This window comes from Diuraphis noxia, unplaced genomic scaffold (assembly GCF_037042655.1).
Source record: "Diuraphis noxia isolate RWA-SAM2 unplaced genomic scaffold, SU_Dnox_SAM2 contig0002, whole genome shotgun sequence".
Classification (NCBI taxonomy): domain Eukaryota; kingdom Metazoa; phylum Arthropoda; class Insecta; order Hemiptera; family Aphididae; genus Diuraphis; species Diuraphis noxia.
Window position 1 is genome coordinate 48,331,441 of NW_028301712.1, and position 22,770 is coordinate 48,354,210.

The 22,770-nt window shown below is 28.9% G+C and overlaps 1 protein-coding gene across 1 annotated transcript in view; it reads left to right on the forward strand.

Moving 5' to 3' along the window:
• The first annotated feature begins 14,329 nt into the window (after positions 1-14,329).
• The window catches only part of LOC107166779 (atrial natriuretic peptide receptor 1), a 71,230-nt gene continuing 62,789 nt past the window's right edge, over positions 14,330-22,770 (forward strand). The window contains exon 1 of the mRNA XM_015515569.2: positions 14,330-14,696. Coding sequence (XP_015371055.2) covers positions 14,455-14,696 — 242 coding nt within the window. The 5' untranslated portion in view covers positions 14,330-14,454. The remainder of the gene's footprint in view (positions 14,697-22,770) is intronic.

Sequence of the window (22,770 nt, forward strand, 5' to 3'; positions counted from 1 at the left end):
AATGGAAATTGGTTTATACCAAGAACTATTAGCATTAAATAAGTTGATTTTACGTTTGAATACATTATATTATGGTCATCAGATGAAAATTTTGTATTATAATATTATGCATAATAATATATTATGTTATAACTAATTGAAAGTTATGTCTATTCAACTTCAAATACTTAAAAAAAACTTTGATAACACGAATGATATAATTTTTGTATTTTTATTACTTATGATATATTTTGACGGTCATTAACTATAAAATAATATATTCAAACCGTTACAAAAAACTAAGATCACTTACGTTACATCTTCTAAGTACATATTGTACTGCCCTTTGTCTTTTAATTAGTTTATCTTTAAATATTGTCAAATAGGTACTTAGATTATTGTTTTCCATTTTTTTTTTTATTTTGTTTATTTAATTTATTCTTTTGGCAGGTACATATTTTTTTATGCAAAATATTTGTCATTTTTTTTTAATATGTCATTTAAATTTAAAATTGTTTAAATACTAAGTACACAAGACACAAGTACCTAAGTATTCATTCAGTGTGATATTTAATAGCTTGTATTCATTTGTAAATACAGTAGGTAGGTAGGTATACATAATATTACGATTTTCTAAACACATTATTTTTGGCAACAACAATGACACGTTTGGACATATATTTGTATGTCGTTCTACAAACATAGGTGTGCCAGCTCGTCGTATTTAAGCAGCAATTATTTATGTGTGAATAAAAAATATCACAGCTAACTCGGTGTATTATCGTGGTATTGTTCGCGTTGTGTTAAAAATAAGCTTCTTCCGAAATTAAGTACCACCGTTTTGGTATATGGTACCAAAAGATTTGTTTGTTTATGTATGGTGAGAGGTTATAATGCACTTTGAATTGATTCTGCAGTGAGTATGACAATAAATAATAACTAATGATGATTTTGAATTAAAATATATTTTGCTAGATACGGTACTTGACTAAGGCAAAAACACATGTTACTAACGTGTATAGATCACACGAATAAAAAAATTCATAATTACACGTCCTTCCTTACACCGGAACCGTTTTTGTTACACATAATATAATTCTTACCTATTTGTAGGTAGTAGGTAGGTACCTATGTTGTAGCGTGATTCATTCATCATGATTAATGATAATGAATAAGTATTCTGGTAATCATTTATTCATTTATTTTTTACTTAGTCATTATTTTATAGTACGCAATTAACTAGTGATCTCTGACTTGCACATAAATATATAACACTGCAATAATATTTGAGATTTGAAAATTGAAAACGTAATTATTTTAATGTTCAAAACTTGAGGGTAATTGTGTGGATATAATATACAATATATAACATTTAAATCTGGTGAATTTTCTTAATAAATTATTCCGTCATTATCGATTTTCTATTGATAAAATTTCTTGTAGCGCGGTTTAGGTACATAACAATATTTTTATCTGTGAATTAGGAAAAAAATTGGACACACGCCAAAAATTAATAGAACATTCAATTTATTTTAAAAAATACCATGTTTAGGTAAAAGTTTTAAAAGTTTATACATTTTTTTGTATTTATTTCATTACTTTTTAGAGCCTATCAGTGTTATGCTGCGCCAGACAACACAAGATGTTTAATTATCTCCCAAAAACTATTTTATTGCAACTTTAATTGAATATGTTGATAATTATGTATTATATTAAATGTATAAAAATATAATATAAAAATATTTTGATCATTATGTGTTTTATTAAATCAAAGATTTAATATATTTAATATAATTTATTTATTTAATTCTATCAAGATTAGAATATTATCTGCACTTGCCCTCACCTACTCGGTAGCCGAGTACTGTGCACCAGTATGGCTTAACAGCTCACATACAAACAAAATAGACACCCAGCTTAATTCAACAATGAGGACAATATCCGGAACAATTAAGTCAACACCAGTCCCCTGGCTATCAGTACTGAGCAACATAGCGCCACCTCACCTACGAAGATACAGTTCCTTAGTCCGAGAATTTAAAAATCATGATTCAAATAAAAGCTTACCTATACACAGATACATAAATAATAATCCCAAACAAAGGTTAAAATCCCGTAAACCTCCATGGAAGCTGGCACAGCAATTAAGTAAGGAAAACTATAACCTTAACTCTAAATGGACTGATGAATGGAGACTAGATAACCCTGACAAATTTAGTATCATTGAACACCTACGGAAAGGCCCCCGGGGTTCCAACTACCTCGAAAAGAATGTGTGACCTTAAATAGACTTAGGACTGGCCACGGAAAAAATGGAAAATATGCTGCATAAATGGGGACTTAAGGATACACCACAATGCGACTGCGGACACGACAATCAGACAGCCAATCACATCGTGGAAGAATGTCCAGTACGCAACTTACCAGGCGGAATGAAACACTTCCACAAGGCCACAGTAGTAGCAACAGAATGGTTGACCAATCTGGACATTAGAGTCTAAGGCTACACAAATAATATCCCGACCCACCATCCGGTTGCTATTATATATATATTTTTTATATTATCTTATATTTAACTAACTAACTAACTACTACTTCTACTGTCTTATGTTTCCCTATCAAAATTTTATATCTATATTTTATATTTCTTATTGTGATATTTATTGTTGTTGCTATAGTATTAACTAATTTTCAATAAGTGTTAGTGTTGGATTAAACCATACGAGAATAATAATAATTCAATCAAAAATCTTTATTTTTGTCTATTTTTATGCAACTTAGTCGTTAAAAGTAGGTTTTATAAAGTATATTAATAGTATCATTTATGTAGATAAACATTTTATAATTTTAAATAAAATTTTAAGTAATATTATGGTTATGTATCCAAATACATTTTATTATACGTGTTCAAACGTTGCGCAGTCTGTTTGTACTCAAGCATTTCGGGTTTTGGGTCAACGTGTCTAAACGTTCATTACCCATTACATCGACGATAAATTTATAGATTTATACTACACGTCTACACAAGATAATTTCTTTGGTATATTAGAAAAAACATCATGCAAATTTAATAGCATTTCGTTTTTAAATTATTAAATTATGCAGCAAGATTATATTTATAAGCCTTTAATTCGTAGGGGTACAACGCATGTAACAAGTACGTACCTAATATTATATATTATCTACATTAAAAAAAAAAAAAAACTATAAAAACATGCGGCAGTTAATAAAAACTGTACAAATGGCCATGTTCTAAATTTGGCATTATTAGCACATAATAATGTTTCCGGAACATCAATAATCAATATTATATGCTGACAGTATCCCATATTATTTTGATTGTGGCCTAGATGTAGTGAATTTGTAGACAGGTTTACAGAGCAACTAATTCGACCCGGGAATCCGAAGTTCAAACTGATTAATGTCACGATACAATACATTCAGTGAAATGTAATTATAATGGGTTACTGTCTAAGTTTAATCAAGTGCACTACACAGTACATATATTTTGAAATCAATTTCTAATTTATAGAACTATTAGTAGTGAAATGACAAAACAATACGTTGCAGAAAAAAATAATGACCAATTCTATTGGGTGAAACTGTGAAAGAGATTCTATGATTAAAATAAACAATAATTTATTGTTATTAAATAAAATCATTCGAGAGCTGATATTGCAGTGTGTTTACTATCATACTTTTCACAAATTAGCGATCGTTATCTTAAATTTATGGTGATAATGATTATTAATATTTTACTTGTTTCAGGGAAATAAAATATCGAAAAACATAAAAAACAAAAACTTCCTCATAGTTATAATTTACAAACAGCATTTCGTTGATTAATTATCGCCTGTTTGTTTCTTTGTTATTACTCGCGAGCATCGTCATAAATATTCAAGTTTCACAGAAAATTACAGGAATCATTTCACTGAAGTTAATTTTACTTATTAAACATAATTTTTATTATACGTTTGAAGTGATTGAACTTATTATCAACAAATTGTAAATTATTTCTAAAATATATTATATTTTTAAATATAAAACATTAATAGGTAAATATTGCTCCACTCAGAAATAAAAATAGGGATATATTATACTTAATTTATACTGGGTGTATTATTCAACATAATCATTCAAAAATCAAAATCTGATTTTTGGAATCCATATTTTCAATATCTTGGGATTTCCCTGTATCACTTAAGTACTTAAGGAGTGTCCTGCGAAGATCAAAACTTCTGTTTTCATAATAACAACCTTTCTTTTCCTATGTAAATTCTTCAATAGATAATTTTTCTGAAAATGTCGGATTTTAGAACCAAAATATTCTAATGAAGAGCTTTTGAGTTATTTGTATTATATGGATAATTCGTACAAGATAATAGGTTCGAAAATACGGTGACTATGGTTATTTGAAAATTTTAGTGACAAATGTCTTCATTAATAATTTTTAAAAATGGTTCAAGCATAATACATACTAGATCCAAGATTACATATATTTTATATCTTTGTAAAACAATTTTCAAAGATTATTAGGTATCCATAGTTAATACCTATTAATAACTGGAAAACTGTCATTTGAATTTTGAATTATGAACATAAAAATTGTCTAAAAAATTTAAATTGTAATTTTGATTTTAAAAACAGATAAAGATGTTATATAAGATGTTTATATTACCACATGACACATATCCTTAAGTAGTACAAGAGTACAACAAATATTAAGAATTGACAAACATTGTCTTTAAGTATCTTTTAAAATTCTAAAAATCAGAATTTGAATAGATTAATCATTGGATGAAAAATTGGTGGTGATCATGCTTTTGGAATCGCTCTATATTTCGGTAATTTATAATATTCATATTATGAAACGTAGAGAAAAAATATAATAATCGTTGCCGTCTCAGCATATTGTGTTGTAAAGTAGTGGAAGTAGTTTACGTTTTAAAATGGTCTTTTGAAAGCCGATGTTATTCATTCTTCTATAATAATAGTTAATAATTATAATATGACAATCGAGACGATACTATACGCAATGTACCTGTAAATCGTTTAAGATAATTATATTAACTGTGTCATATATAAGTGTGTGTGTGCTCGTATGTCATCTTTCCTTCGAATCAATTACAAATATATAGTAACGACGTCAAAACCACCGCGGTTTGTTAATAGGTATGCAATTTAAACAGTGTAAGAATATAATAATAATTATCTTCGAAATATTACTGTTAATTGTGACGAAAAATATTTAAAACATTTATAACATTATATGTCACCCAACCCTAGCTATGGGGTTGAGAGAGGGGAAAGGAAGGGAACTATAAACAAGTTGTAGCTCCTATTTTTTTAATGATGGTTTTGATTTTGGTAGATAAATTATTTACCCCTTCTCTTTCTACGTCCTTCTCATACGGGTGTGTATGCGCAGTGAAACACCATAAACTCGAGTCGGGCAAAAAATTCAGGCTTTGTGACGAGGTCGTTCTGCGCTACAAAATAATATATACTTACTTATGTGACACTTCCGGTCCGAGCCCAAAAACCTCGGATACGCGACGTTTTCGGTCGAGCACAAAAAGCTTAACGTTTTGCATTTACTATATACCACCATCGTATATATATATATATATATTATGCGATGCCCAGAGAAAAAGTATGTTCTGAAATTGGAATAGTTTCGACCAATCGTATTAGGTATTTTATTCGACAAACGCGGAACGCAATCTATCGCCGAAAAAAAGGCGATTTTGTCAATTCATTGACATTTTCAGTGACATCCAAACACATTAGACGTCATCTGTTTGATCATCTGCGAATCTTGTCTTTCCCCCTCCTTATATACGGCAATGCTTATAAGGTACCTACACGCTCATTTATGAATTTAAGACAATATATGTTGCAAATAATATAATCTATGAATATTGTGATATTGCGCAAAACTAATCAGATTTAACCCTTCAAAAAGCCATTGGCTTGAACAATTATTTTGTAAAAGTTTTTCTGAACACATTCACAAGTTCTATTTTTTGTTACCAAGTTTTGTACGTTCTTATTTATGTACCGAAGTGTTAACAACCATTCTACAGGTCTGACTTAATATTTTATAACGTTTAACACCATATGATTGAATGATTCTTTTGGCAATTCATTTGGCTGACTCAGCGACGGTGGCAACTCAAACATTCGAAAAAAACTGCATTAACCACGGTACCGAATGATGATCAACTACCAATTCGTTCTATACAACTACGTGGTAATAACTAATCACATGATTCCAACTTATAGATGATCAATAAGTGTCTAATGAAAATAAATAATAATAACATAGAATACGATTACTTATTTTTATAAATGTTAAGGTGTATGCGCCTATTTGTACTATTTTTACAGAGTATACGCTAATTCACCAATTATTGGTAAGAATTTTCATACCTCCTTGTACCGTAAAAACGCCACTAATTTTTTTTACGTTATTTTAAATTATAGGTACCCAATCATTCTACACAACTACACTCAGGATTTCTATTTATAGGATACAAATGGTATGAACTATGAAATTTTTTATAGTTTTCATTCGAATAATCGTTTTCTATTTTAATTAACTTTTAAATTTGTATATGTATTACATTATATATAATATATAATACCTATTTATTTATATACAGCAATAATTGCAGGTGCGTGTCGTTTTGGTTTTGAACTGAATAAAATGGCGTAGGTTAATTGAGTCCCTCGTATATTATTAGAGTAGTTTTCAAAATCACCTATACGTACAGTCGTGCACTATTATTTAGTTATTGCTAGCATATAAGCACACTTATGTCACGTATTAATAAGATACTTATCTTTTCGTTTTAGCATTTAGCCCTGATTACTGTAGATTAGTTTTCAATATTACCCATACGTACAGTCGTGCACCATTAGTTATTGCGAGCATATTAGCACATCTATATCAACATTATAATGATCATAATGATAAGTTAACGTAATAAAACTATTTTTATTTCTAATGGTTACAAATTTCGATTCCATTAGATGTTAAAAAATGAAATACAGCGATGGACTTGCTCATTAGGTGCTTGTAAGTCTTATTTGAAAATAAATGATTCCAACACAGTTATTGATAGTTTTGAAGATCACACACACAATAAACTGGATGAAAAAACTTTAAACCGACAAAAAATTAGCAATGGTCTCAAACGAAAAGCTGTCGAAGATATTTCAAGTAAGCCATCTAAACTTTTACATTCTGAATTACAAAGAGAAAATGTAAATACATAAACTTTGTCGGATACGGGACTTATAAAAAGAAATATAATACGAAATATTAGATCAACTGTCCACCCTAATTTACCAAAAACTGTAATTGAAACGCATGAAATTATTAATTAAATAATAATTAAAACGTATACGGACAACGGACGAATCCTTTCTAATGGTTAATGATCACGATAATAATATTTTCGGATTTACAACAACTTTTAACTTAATGGTTTTATGTGATGCAAATACAATATACGTTGACGGTTCTTTTAAAAGTTGTCCCAAATATTTTTTATAAATCTTTACGATTCACGCGCCTGTGAATGAAATGTATGTCCCACTAGTTTTTATTTTTTATACCGAATAAGGAAACCAAATCTTATTTTCATTCTTTTAAGTATACGGTGGATCAGTGTACAATTGTTGGTTTAACATTTTCACCAAAATACATTTTTATCGACTTTGAAAAATCTATACATAATGCCGCGCAACAAGTTTGGCCAGCAATTAATATTAAAGATTGTCGTTTTCACATTGGGCAAAGTTGGTGGAGAAAAATACAATGCCTTGACTTAAGCATAAATTATAAAAAAACGAAATTCGGAGAAAAGTAATTTTTTAAAATTTTTTTTTTTGTTTACTATTTTTAAGTCCGAAAGATGTTTACGATTGTTTCATTGAAGATATTATGCCAAAGCTTACTGCAAATGAAAATATAAAATTATTTATCGATTATATTTAAAAAACATACATTGCATCAGATTCTATGTTACCGCCTAATCTTTGGGCTAAATTTTCAACAATATCTAATCGTACAACAAATAGTTGTGAATCATTTCACGCGAAGCTGAATAGTTTATTTTATAGTTCATATTCAAATATTAATATTTTTATTGATACACTCAAAGAAATCCAATCTAATACATATTATATTCAAATAAGAAGTAAAGAACTATGTAAAAAATCAAAACACAATATAGAAAAGGAAAACATATTAAGAGAACAAATGACGAAGTACAACAATAATGAAATCAGTAGACTTGACTTTATTAAGCTCGTATCATTAAAATAAATATTTATTACCCGTTAAATATCAAGAGTATTATTTACCTATTATTATTATTATTATTATTGATAATATTAATTATTAAAAATTATTATATCATGTATTATTTATTCAAAAGTTGACATAATTTACCTATTATTATTAATTTAGACAATAGGTACTAATTATTATAAGAATTATTAATTTACCAGAGCAAATATTTTATAAGGGACTCATTTTACCTCTTACATTTTTTTACAAGGGACTCAATTTACCTATTACTTTTTTTTGGCGGGACTCAGTTTACCTAAAAATAATAATTTAGGACTCAATTTACCAAATCCGGAACAAAATATAATTTTATACACAAAATCATTGTTTAGTCTGACTTTTTGACTTAAACTTTTATTTTGACAAATCTTGCCCAACTCCCGTGAATTGTTATAGGGTTGCTATTGTGCATAAAGAAAAATTATTTTCCATTAGAAATAAATTTATATATATATAATATATAGCATATTGTGAATACTAATCCTTGAATACTTAGTATCGTTAAATAAATTTAATACTTTTCCTATTCAATTTTGGTATTGAACAAAATGCCGGATTAAACACTTCGCTAATAACATTATAGTTATATATAGTCATGCAATAATGTTACACTAACTAAACAAAAAGATACTATTTCATTATTTTTTTTAAGATTTGATGTTGAGCCTATTAAAATACAATACAAGATTGTTAGTACCTACTGCAGGTTTTATTATTATGTCTTCAGAAGTGGCGCAAATCATAAATTTATTAATACATTTTTTTTTATTCAACAATAATACAGGTTAGTATACTTTTAAAAGTAGTATAAATAAAATGTATTTAATTTGTAATTTGTTACTATTTAGGTCTGTTAAACAATATTTGTAAGTACCTTATAACTGCTTTAGTGTGATGTATAGGTACATACTTGGAAATAACGATCGCTTTAAAAACATTAATTAATTTCAAACTTAAGATTTTCTTTTTTACTTATTATGGTCGAACACAATAAAAATTAATTTTTTTTTGCATTATGTTCGCAATTGACAATTATTCTGAATTGGTACAGGCGTTTTGTAAAACAAATAAAAAAAGAACAGTTCAAAATATTAATACATTCAGACTTTGTACAAAATACCTACTCTTTAATCGAGTTAAAATGCACTATTTCAAACTTTGTAAACAACTATCATGGTATTAAACGATGTATTTTAGAATTTTTAATGACAAAAAATTAAAATTAATAGTCTGCTTAAAAATTTACGTTTTTTATTTCCTTTTAATCAAAAATATAATTTTTAATTATAGGTATACTATACTATTAATTCCAAGAAGATAAATATGATGTTTTATATTTATGAACTATTGTAGTCGATGAAATGTATAATAAGTGTAATTACTTTATTTTAATTTAATTCGGATGCCAAAGTGTTTGAGTTATTCGATGCTTGCTGATTTAAAACCTATATAGGCTATAATACGATGTTTTCATATTAATTTGAAAACATATTTCTAACACTTTCATTTTACTTACTAATAAACAATGATTATTATTATAGTAATTAAATAGTTTATGATATTTAAATAAACAGTTATTCAAATGTTAATATAACATAATTGCTTGGTGATCTTAATTTGTTTCTTCGGTTTTAATTCATTTAATCTGCATATATATATATATATTATAATAAATATGAAATAAAGTAATAAATACTGTTCATATGATTGTGCAATAGTATAATAGTTTAGTATGATGGTATAAAAAAAAAAAAAATATAAATATCTAAAAAGATAAAATTATGAATACGAACTGATTAATAAGCCGATCGTTTTAACTATGTAATATTTTTTTTATGCATTCCTATAAGTTACTTTGTAATCGTGGAGAAAAAAAAGTAACGAAAAAAACTGGAAAAGAAAAAAATATGATAGGATGGTATTACGTATTAGACAATGTCATTAGTATTTAAGAAAAACAAGATAAGACTAGAAAGTATGTGACGTTTGTAATATGCATGTGAACATAAATAAACCAGTTTTTTTCGGTTAAAATGTCAAATTGATAGGGTCCTGTGGACCTCAAGTGAAGAACTACCTTATACGTTACAAGTCTCATCGGTAAATGTTATAGGTCACTATAAAAGCAATCCCTTCCTATCTTATCTTTCCTACAATACATATTATATATTATCATTATATGAGTGTATAATATAGGATTACGTGTATATATGGGGTGACTCGACCGTTCACATTTTTTTTTTTTTTTTTTTGGAGACTACCAACACGAATATTCTAGTTGCCTATTTACTTTCGAAAAACTCCAACACTACCGAGGTTTTTAAAACCTGAAAGTAAAAAAAAAAAAATAAATAAAATCGTGTGTTTACCGTTCAGGAACATCCTATATATTTATTTAAGGACATCCTCTAGTACGACGGTGTAGATTATAAGTTAAGCACATAAAATATGGATATGTGTTCGATACTCGTTTTTGACATTACCCTACTTAGAAATACATATGAATGTTACATCCTCGTAGCATTCTTAATCGATTTTTCCTCGTAAAACGGGCATTTATTTTATGAAAACGATCATATCGTGGTTTCGAATACTACACGAAATACTTATTGATACTTAACTCTTATCCTTTACTTGGAATTAAAATTACATTCCTTCGCGATAAATAATTATAATTGAAAAATCGAATTTCGCGTAAGTATAGCTGAAGATAATATTAAATAAGAACATTATCTTGTTAGATTGTTTTGGAATTCGTTTTACATGTTATGCTAACAATAACATTGGTACATAGCCTATAATATCGAATATCGATTAAAGGCGGTGACATACTTACGTATCAACTTTTATCTGAGTTGTAAACTAAAAAGTAGGAACATATATTTAATGTAATAGCTTAGTAAAGTTAATATAATATAACAAATTATGTTCAAATATTTTGTTGTCAAAATACTTTAAAGAAAATCGTCTGTTGTCCTTGCAGCTATGTGACATCCCACGCTTTGTCAGTTGTATGCAGCTATAGCGTAATTTAGATGCACAAAACTATATGATATCTTACCCAAAACTTAAAAAAATAATAATTTACATTATAAGTAATACATACTAGCATTTTAGGGATATTAATTTTATAATCGGAAATATAAGAATTCTCGAAAGAGAAAAAAATCATTAAAAATGTGAAGTATTGTATATTACAGATTATACATCAATGAAATCAATTACACTATTACGTATTAGTTTGTTAAGTATAGGTATAAAACTAGACTTTTAGATTTTTATTTCCAAATTAATAAATTTCTTTTTTGCTATTTCACATATTTTTTTATTCAATGAAACCACAAAGTATTTTTTTTTATTAATAGCTTTAAGTGTTAAATAATATAACTCAACCCAAGAATCACGTAGTTATTCAAAATAATAATGATAATTAAAATTAAACTAATGAAAATTTATTCTCGTTATCATCAATTCATCATAGAATTTTTATTTTAATTCAACAATTTAAGTAAGACGATTATTATCTGCATCTACAAGCAAAAAAGAATCTGTGGGTAGGTACAGCTCATTTTAAGTAAAAATAATAATATGTTATACATGTATAATAATGTTTTAGCATAAAAAAAAAGTTATTGTACAATAACCACTGTTAACCAACGATTATAATTATCAATAATATAGCATATCAACTATCAAGCTATAGTATATTTTCAGTATAGGTAAATAGGTAATACAATGCCTACATATGAATTACTGGGTTAGGGTTAACTTGCTGTAAATTGTTAGTAATGTTAGTTAATTAATAACAGTAGAATATGTAACACTGAACTTATACATTTTAACTGAGTCGATAGAAAAACACCTACATAGTAGAATCAATCTCGCAATATCATATTAATAATAACATTTTTTTTTTTTTTTTTTTTTTTTTTTTTTTTTTTTTTTTTTTTTTTAATGAAGTCTTAATTAAATAGAGTATTTTTTTAATTCAATATAATATAATGAATACGATTAAATTAGTTTATGGTTATCAAAAACCCCTATTTGCGATTCATAAAGTGGACGTCCATACTCGTTGAAAAGAACAACAATTTTCAATCTCGTGAGCTTGTGGGTAATATTTTTTAGGATAACCTTTATAATATACTAAAAAAACTGAATAAAAACAAAGTATACATAATGTGTTATATTCAAATCTTGAAATTCGAAGTAGTAATCGATTTAAAAATTAAATTTTTTCTGCACAAAGGTTGAACGTTTTTTCTTAATTCGTTTATCATTATAATAATCGTTATAAACAATTTATATCAATAATATTTTTATTATTATTAAACTATTAGTCAATATCTGTATATAAATGCATTAACCATCAACACTCATTATAATATCAAAGCTGTGCAGTGAATCACGAATAGGCTGTATACAAATTTCGTCAGTTATCATAATATTGAAATGTAATATTACTTTTTTTCGTACTTCGGATTGGCTATAAAATAACTTATGTCTAGATGAAAAAAAAGAGTGGAAAAGTTCTTGTCGTTTGACGGCTGTAAATAACTTTGAATTCGTATTACATTATATATATATTATATACCTATGTAAACCAGTGTGCAACTACGACGCTCGATATAAGTAAGATGGCTTACAATAAATATTCAAGTCTGGTACTACATCGAATTTATATCATAACAGACATTCTTTGGAACCAAAACTATATATTCACATTTATAAATGGTATAATATTATATACGATATAAATTCAGTGCAACAGCAGCTTCATGCAACAAATGGCGGTGCCGTAAAGTTTTCCGGAGGTGACCGAAAACCGCACCAAATCAAAGACCTGCGTCCTTCATGTTATTATATTATTATACGACACATGACATGTGTACATTATTTTTGTGTTTTTCATCCACGTCGTATCATTATTGTATGAGTAGGCTGACTTTATATTTACAAAACGATGACGAGAAAATATTAAGTACCTAAGTAGTTGTTTTGAGAAGATGAAAAAATAAACATATAATATTTTTTGCGCCAAGTGCCCGAAGGTGATTTAATATGTAATTTATAATATATTATAATATTATGTACTCACCATGATCGATTCCGGGAAAACATGAGTCTTATAGTTCGGCCTTGGATGGTGGTGGTTATCCGCAAGCTAGTATTATTATAATATTGGGTGGTTCGGTAATCATGCTCACCAGTTTTATATCTTCTTCGATAATGTAGCAGTCATTCAAAATATGATTTTTAAATATACTTAAGACAATATTTACAAATAATTCTTGAAATTTTTTTTCCACTTAAGGAATATTCTGTGGAAATACAGATTTGTTACGAATCACAATTTGTATAACGAGGCCTCCCCTCCTCCTTCTACCCCTAATTATTCTACGGATATTCTCTTGAACATTTTGACGTATCAGAATCAAAATTAAAACGAGTGAGGAAGTGCGGGGCTATACAGTGATTTGAATATCTTAGCGAATAACATCAATCCATCAAAAAGTATAAATTGTAAAAATTGTCCGACGATAGTAAATACTGTATATAATAATATATTCGATATTTTTGCAAACCAATTTCCGTAAAGATTATAATCCTTAGAACCTATACTACCTATCGGCTACCTATAAACATTTTAACAATTTGCAATGCCTACCTAATAAAGTGCCGGTGTACATTAGCATGCTGGATGACCCCCTGTACATATTATTTATATTATACATTTATACCCATTATATTATACACTTGTTGACACGATTGTGGCGGTGTGGCAGTGGTTTGCGTAATAACACTATACATCCAAACTGGCACTGTGGCCGGGACAACGGTGGCGAAGGGGAGTGAAAAATCAGCCCTCGGGAAATTCAACAAGTGCGCGGAGCGACGCAACAGTCATGCGCGCGGGCGGGTGCGTGCCTCGTGGATGAACGCGGCGGCGGTGGCGGTCGGTGCGTTCCTTTCACGGTGTCCACGTCGTCGCGGACCATAGTCGCAGTCGTCGTCGTCATCGTCACCGCCGCCGTCGTCGTCGCCACCATCGCCGTTGCCGTTACCGCCGCTATACAGCAACCGCATCATCGTCACACGCGATTATACGCCATCGAATGATATTGACGACAGGGTGGGCGGTGTCCGCGTGGCTGTTGCTGCAGTTGTTGCAGTCACCGCTCACCGTGCTGGCCGCCGCGGGATTCGTCGAGTACAAGGTGGGCGTGCTGATGACCACCAAACTGGACTCGCCGTTCGACCTGGAACGGTGCGGGCCGGCCGTCGACCTGGCCCTGGACATGGTCAACAAGAAGTTCCTGGCCCATCACAGGGTACGTTTGAAGAAAGTCGAGAGCAGGTAAGAACGTTGTAGTGGCAGTGTATAAAAATAAAATATCTATATACTTATAATATATAATATATTTTGGGTGATGGGTGCACTATATGTTGTGATAATATATATAACTGATATAGGTGTACAGTGTACTCGGGAGTCACGTATTTAGTTGTGCTGGATTAAGTCTCACACGTGTTCGGGGTGGTGAAAATATGTCTTAATGATATTATATCCCGAGGATATAACTCTTGTGCACCACGATTCTTCGCGCCTAAATAAAACTCAGAATCAGTATACGATATATCTATGTCGTTATATATATATATTATATACATCGTAACCGTTGCATCAGGGCCGTATTTAGGAATTTGCCACCCTGAGGTAAAAAAAAGCTCCTTATTATACCGATTGAAAATGCATTACAATAATTTAATAATTAGAAATTTCCCAACCCTCATAACCAGTCAACATGGACAACAACACACCCCGTTGCCCTCCTAAACACGACTTCGGCGTTAATATTCAGGCGAATGTCGTTTTCTGTAAGCTTACGTATAACATAATATTATTGTATGTTATATATTATAATATCTATTATACAATGTACGCAGCACACACATATCCACTTATCACAAATATGTCTGTTGATGACGATTTTCGTTTGAAATGTATCCGCGTGTATTCGATAACCCGTGGGATAATAGAAATGAAATTCTGTCAGACAGATACTATAAATGTCGGAATGTAGTTTTTTAGTTCTTGTATTATCGTTTACACCAGCTTGCCGGTGAGACAGCCGAAAGCCCATCGTTGATGCTCAAGTAAAAAAATTTGCTTGTTTATGGTACGTATAATACGGTAGTATGCGACACCACTGTTGAAAAACTGCAGAAATTACGCATCCGTATATAGGTATAGGTTCTTGCACGTCTTATATACCACCATGTCGAGATATACCTGTACAGTAATAACGTACTGTTGTCGCTCCTCACTTGAAATATCGTCGTATTATCGTACCGATATTGTCGTATAATGTAAAACGCTGTCCCTTAGGATTTTTTTTTTCGTTATGACCAAAAAAACCGAGGGCGTGACTTTGACCTTTTTCCATCTAAGAATGTGTCATTATAACTATGCCATTTTCATAGCAATAAAACCGTTTTCTATGAGAAAACTCTAATTCACCATCGTGAAAGAAAAAAAAACATTACACTTGACGCGTGTTAGGTAGGTATCTGAAACGCAGTAGTGGTGGTAGCCAGGTACGTTGTTTTCAGTATAACTTATTGCGCTAGACGCCGTTAAACGAGTTTCATGAGTATGTTTAATATGTTTTAGTAATAAATGGGTACTGTCATGTCATACTATATATTATGCGCATTACGTGAAATATATATATATATATATGCATATGTGAATCAAAAAATATTATTAAACGGTTTAAAGTCGTTTTTGTTTTTCTATTTATTTTTTGATTTTTACTATATATGACTAGTAGGGTGGTAATTGTAGACACGAAGATATATATATATTATATATATAACACTAGGTAGTGCGTCGGACAACATTTATAAAATAATTTATCATTTAATTATATTACACTTAACCATAATAATAATTACCGGTATTATTTGGAACCTATTATGTTTTCAGAAAACCTAGAACTCCATAACCGTTATTATATTTTAAAGTTTAAACAGTAAAAAACATTTATAATTGATAAATATAATATTAATTTACATACATAAAAAGAAACATAATTAATTTTTATCCTCTAAAAAATATATGAATACATTTACAATAGTTTAGTCTTAATAGAAATATGTGTAGGATGTTCAATTTGGTTACAATGCCCATTATAAATTAATGTTACAAATAACAATTGGTGCAGAATAATAACTTCAAACTTTTCAGCAGGACAATAATTTAATTTAATTGTATACATAAATATATAATATCGGTGATTGAAAACTTTAATGCATATATTTCGAGTTACAAATTAAAAATCAAAACTGAAAATAGAACTCGAGTAAATTTGAAACTATTAATGGAATTGATAACGATCTTATATTATTTATAGCAATCTTACACATATTTGGGTTTTAAAAATAAGATATAATATTATAATATGTGCAGTAGGTACATAATATTATATTTAAATAACAGTTTTATTTTATTACTTTACATTTTATGAATACAAACTATCTTTAGATTTGGTATACAATACGTCATATTATTACACTTCATGCGTTGTGTTTGATATATTATACAAAACATATCAAAGAAAATATATAATGGTATTAAGAATAATTTAAATTTTTGACAACAATACCCATTACATAATAACATTATATATGTTAAGAATATTGTGGCATTCGTTTTTCACATAATCACTTTTCATTTCTTAGTAAATTTGACTTCGTTCAGAATCTTTACTCAGATAGCAATGAATAATTTTTTTTTAATGCAAAGACACCTGTTCAAATTCAGTATATTTTATTGAATGTATTGGTTCTGCAATGATGTATGTTTTTTAAAAAAAAGGTGATGACAGACAAAAACAAAATCTTTTTAAGTGGTAAAATCTAAAAAATGCATCCATTTTAAACTTTTAATAGTGGTTTAACAACAATATTGCGTCTAGTTAGTATTTTGAAAAATCAATAGTAAAATATTTTTAGTTAGTACTTTTCAAACTGAATCACTCGTTTTGTTATTTTATTGGAATTAAAAAACAAATAATTCAACCCAATGTAACTTAAATTTTGTAACCCCATGACCTGTCGACGAGGGTAGTTTTAAAAAAAATATTAATATTATTCTAAAAACTTTTTTGTACTTATATTTCCTAAAAAAATGAAGTAATAGGTATTCAAAATAATATGTTGACGCTTTTAGTGCTATTTATAGACATTTGAAATATTAATTTGTTTGTGAATTCAACATTATTTACATTATCGTATTCCATATTATTCAATAGGGGTTCAAAATATTTAGACTAATTTTAAGCTTTTTGTTGGCAAATTAAATTTTCAATTTTATTTAACATTTTTATTTTGCAAGAATTTGTTTTATACATTTTAGTTTTTGTATAGATAACTGATAAATGTCCAAAATAGAAGAAAATAGTTTTTTTTATAAGCGTAATAAAGTTCAAATTTTGAAAAGGTTTGTCAAAATCTCATTATGTAAAGTCCCTTATTGATTCATCGCTATGAAAATTAGGATGCGTTTTGAATAATCTATAATCAATTTAACTGGGGTTGGTGGTATAAATAGTATAATAATTTATTGTCTAAACGTGTAAGGTACTCCATTATCAAATGTCTCGTGAAACATATTCCTTTATATTTCAATAATGATTATCAATTACTATGTGTGCAAGTTAAAATATAATAAATAAATATATTTATAGCCATAATTCATTAATTCATAATATAACATATTTTGTAATTTATTTTATACGCTGTAATACAATATTCATTATCCTAGGGAAAATTTTTCTCGCATGTGGTGTCGAATAAATAATATAAATTAAGTTATTCATAACTTCCGTGGAAGGCCCGTAATTAAAAATTATCAACTTGAAGAACACATGAAATTCTCAGAATTTCAGAAAACCTCAGTACCTATCAAAAAAGTACACACATGGTCGCTCCATTAATATTACTAAAAATAAAGTAAATTATTCTATCCATGTGTTAATGCAATTTATTATTTTTAATAAGAATTCCTATAACTAGATTTTTTTAGATTGTTTTTAGTAGAATCCGCAGAAGTGAGACTATCATAATACAACTAATAATGTGTACGCATAAAATATAAGCTCATCAAGTTTAGCCTGTTGAATAATAATTGCACCAACAAACAGTAAAAACAAGTAAAAATAAATATTACACCTAACTTAATTATAGAGAATTAGCCGCATCGTAAAGGGTGTGTAGTTATGATGAACTTGAATTTAAACAATATTATTATCAAAATAAAATTCCGTGTTCTATATAGACGCATTACGTTCTACCTAGGATGTTAGAACATGTATTAAATAAACACTATACTTACTCCAATGTTGAGACAATATTTACGAATGTATAGTACAAAGTATAAAAGAAGAAATTAAATATAAATACATCATCGGCACATTACAAACCATTCTCAAAAGTTTTTCACAATATTTTTAGTTATAGTCACAGATCAGTAACAAAAACAACGTGGGTGGGAGGGTTTTTGTGTTTTAATATGTTTCAATAAAGTGAAGAAAATTCTGTCGAATGCATTCATAGTTAAAATCAAGATTTACCATTAAAATATAATATTCAGTAATATTATTAGTTGTTATTATGTGTTGGTTCAAAATATGATATGTGACGTGTTGGACGATAGTTGAAAAAAGATTTTTTATATTACAATGTAAACTTATTGAAATTAAAATAATACGTAAATTAATTTTAGTATAGTATTTCAGTATCAGTTGCACTGCTATGTTGAGGTTACTCGGATGATTTCCAATATAATATTCAGTTATTCAGTTTTTTTATTTGTTATTTTATCTAAATAACAAAGTGTAGAGTACAGAGTAGAGATTAATAATGAATACTTCAACCAGCTTTAACTGTTCTTCACTATATTTTTAATTGTAGTCACAATGTCATACCAAAAGCAGTGAGATGGAAGGGTTTATTTCTTGGAATATAATCAATCTCCATATAATAATAATAATTATGTTTACTGTGTTTGAAATTAAAATCATTGTATACCTTTTTCAGTTTAATACCTATTATTTTCAACATTCATATCATGTGATGTTGATTTAAAATATTATATGTGACGTGTCGAATGATAGACTGAAAAGAGATGAACCATCAGAATCTCAGATGATATAATATTACATTAAATCATTATATAAAAATGATTAAATTAAAAACATGTTTACTAATTATAATAATAGATCAGTAGCCATATGCTAGAAAAAACATTAAAAAGTAGATCAGTATCGCAATGATATAATATGATATCACGCATTCCTACGTTTTATCAATATAATTTATTCTTTAATGAATAAAGAATTTAGTTTATGTTAAGTGAAGTTAAGTTATCCATTTTTCACATTAAAATTGTAAAATTTAATATTTTTTAAATCTAAATGTCAAGCTTTTAATAATCATAGTGATATTATGTAATCCAGCAGCCTTGTATCCAAGAGCCTTTGCAAAAAATTCGTGACTGCAACAATCTGTTTTGAATTTTGTGCAGTTGTGTACATGGTAATTAATGATTTATATAATTCAAGTCATACCCTTTAAAATCTTAAATATAATATAATATTTAATATTTATTTATAAATAATAAGCTAAAAATAAAAATATATTAATAACATATAAGATGTATTGCATAGGCATGCGCAGGCCTCTTTTTCAGTGTATGCAAAAGGCTACCACTGGCGTGTCTTGAAAGTTATTTTAAGCATGTAAAATTCTGATTATTTATATACCTAAACAATACACAAAACACAAATATTGAAGTCTTTCTGTTTAATTAAAAAAAAAATTATAATAAATACCATGACAAAATACAAAAAGGATGTATTTTACAAATACTTGGTAGTTAATAACTAATAATTGGATGTTTCAATTTGCTTATAGGTATGATTATTGATTATACGTCGGATGGTGGTTAGCATAGCAATATCACCTTGCTATGATTTTATATGTGAATCAAACAAAGTCACTGCCGTTAGTCTGATCTAATTTCTCTCATTTTTAATCATTTTTATCATTATAAATATTTTAATATACATGCTAATTATTTTTCTTGCGCAAATAGGTTTTTTCTAGCATTGACTTTCGCCCCTCAAAGAGCTTTAGAGTACCTATGCAGTTACATGCCCTGTGTATACTCTCTGTGTACGCCTATGATGTATTGAAGTTTGAAATTAAATAGACCAGTATGATACGAGTGTGATAAATGTTATATATTTATTATTTTTTTTAAAGCTTTATTAATTATAATTATTATTTTTGAATAATTTAAATTTATATTTTAGTAGAAAAAAATTTGATATTAATTAATCAACAAAAATTACTTAAATTGTAGTTTAATTTTCATGGAAGCAGTTATATATATATATATATATATATATATATATATATAAGATAAATTCGTAACACGCACACTTATTAGTTATTATCAATTTGTTGATTATACGACCAATATTGACTACTTTTTTTTTTTTTTTTTTTTATTTAATAAGAAAATATACAACTATACAATTAAGCACAACAAGTAATAGTGATGATGAGGATTACATAACATGAAATGGCACGATGTAGGAGGGCTCCCAATGGAGCTACCTACTTGGGTATGTTATTAATTAATTGTTTGAGTAAGAGTTTGTCATTTAACTAGTAGAGTATCAATGAGTTTAGTGAGTAGTGCGATAAGGGGGCTTATCAGGGATTGGAATTGGACTAGGAAATTTTTTAATTGGGTTGTAACGGAATCGGTATTTGGATTTACACAGGGTTCCGTGTGATTTTGATTTTTTTTTTTAGGGTGGGAGTGGACATTGGGGAGGTTTAGTTTTGTGGTAGACTGGGAGGTGCTCCATTGAGGTTGACAAAGTGGGGGAAAGTTATTATCTTGAATGATGTTGGTTTTGATTGAAGTTGCGGAGGTGTCTTGGGTTTCGGTTGGCCTGTTGGTTTTGATTGAAGATCGTCCTTTCTGGAGCAGTTTGAATTTGGGACAGCCTTTGTATGATGCTGGGTGATCCCCAGAGCAGAGGGCACATGTTGCTGGAGTATTTGAGTCCTTTTGGCATTCGGAGGAGAGGTGGATATCACCACATTTTACGCATCTGGGTGTGTGATGGCAATAAGTTCTGGTATGTCCATAATTTTGGCATCTTAGACATTGAACTGGGTTTTTTTTTGGACGGGGTGCTTCGATTTTGATTTTGGTATAGCAAATTGAATCGACTTTGTAGATGTTATGGTTTGATGGAGAAGGTTCCAGATCCGCAAAAAAATAATGGGAGGGGGTTTTTGGTTTTGTATTGAAGACAGTTTGTAATTGAACGAGTGATGAAACCGAGAGAATGGAGCTCTTCTTTGATGTAGTCTGTTGGTGTGGTATGATGGAGGTGGCGGATTACTACTCGGAAAGCTTTTTCTTCGCTCGTTTGGTAGGTGTGGAAGTTCATATTATTATTTTCGAGAAATTTGATTATTTGTCTATATGCGTTAATTGAGTACGTCATTAATTTTAAACCGGATGATGAGCTCTTAGTGTTAAACCCGTCGGGGTCAGTGAACGGTTTAATTTTCTTGCAGAAATCGAAGAAATCGATATCGCCTTTTATGTATATAGGTGGTATTTTGGGTTGATCGGTTGAGATCTCATGGGATAGCATTTCGACTTCATTTGAATTTTCATATGAATCTTCGTTGGTGGCGAGTGTTGAGAACCGATTTTTGCTTGAAAAAGAGGTGGTTTTTTGTATTTTTGGATTGGGGGAAGTTGGAGTGGTAGGTGATCTAATCGGTACCGTTTGCCAATTATTTGAGTTGACATTGCTTTTAACAATTTTAATTGGGTGTATTGGTGAGTTTGTGTTATTTTTGGTATTTTTAATAAGACTGTGAGATAGTGAAGATTTCACTGGTGGATTCATTATAAAACTATTAGATTGGTAATTAAATTAAATTGGTGGGCAGATTGAGTAAATTAAAATATTCATATTACTTGGATAACAGCAGTGTAGATTAGCTTAATTACAAAGATAAGGCAGGTCGTTACGGCACTGTACGTCTACTCACGAGGAGTGCACACGTAAAACTGCTGACTACTTTAAATGACGGATGTCATAACGAAACGTATTTTCTTGCGGAAAAAAGTTTCTATTGAACGAGATATCATTATTGTATAATCAAAATTTTCTTCGGTTCATTTTGAGTTTATTTAACGACCGTAAAAATATATTTCATTAATTCATAAGAATATGTGTCTTTTTTAAACTGCTGTAGCAAGATGAATTTTTCGTCGTACGTACTTGACTTATTTTAAGGAATTGATCATGGCAAATTAGGTTTAAACT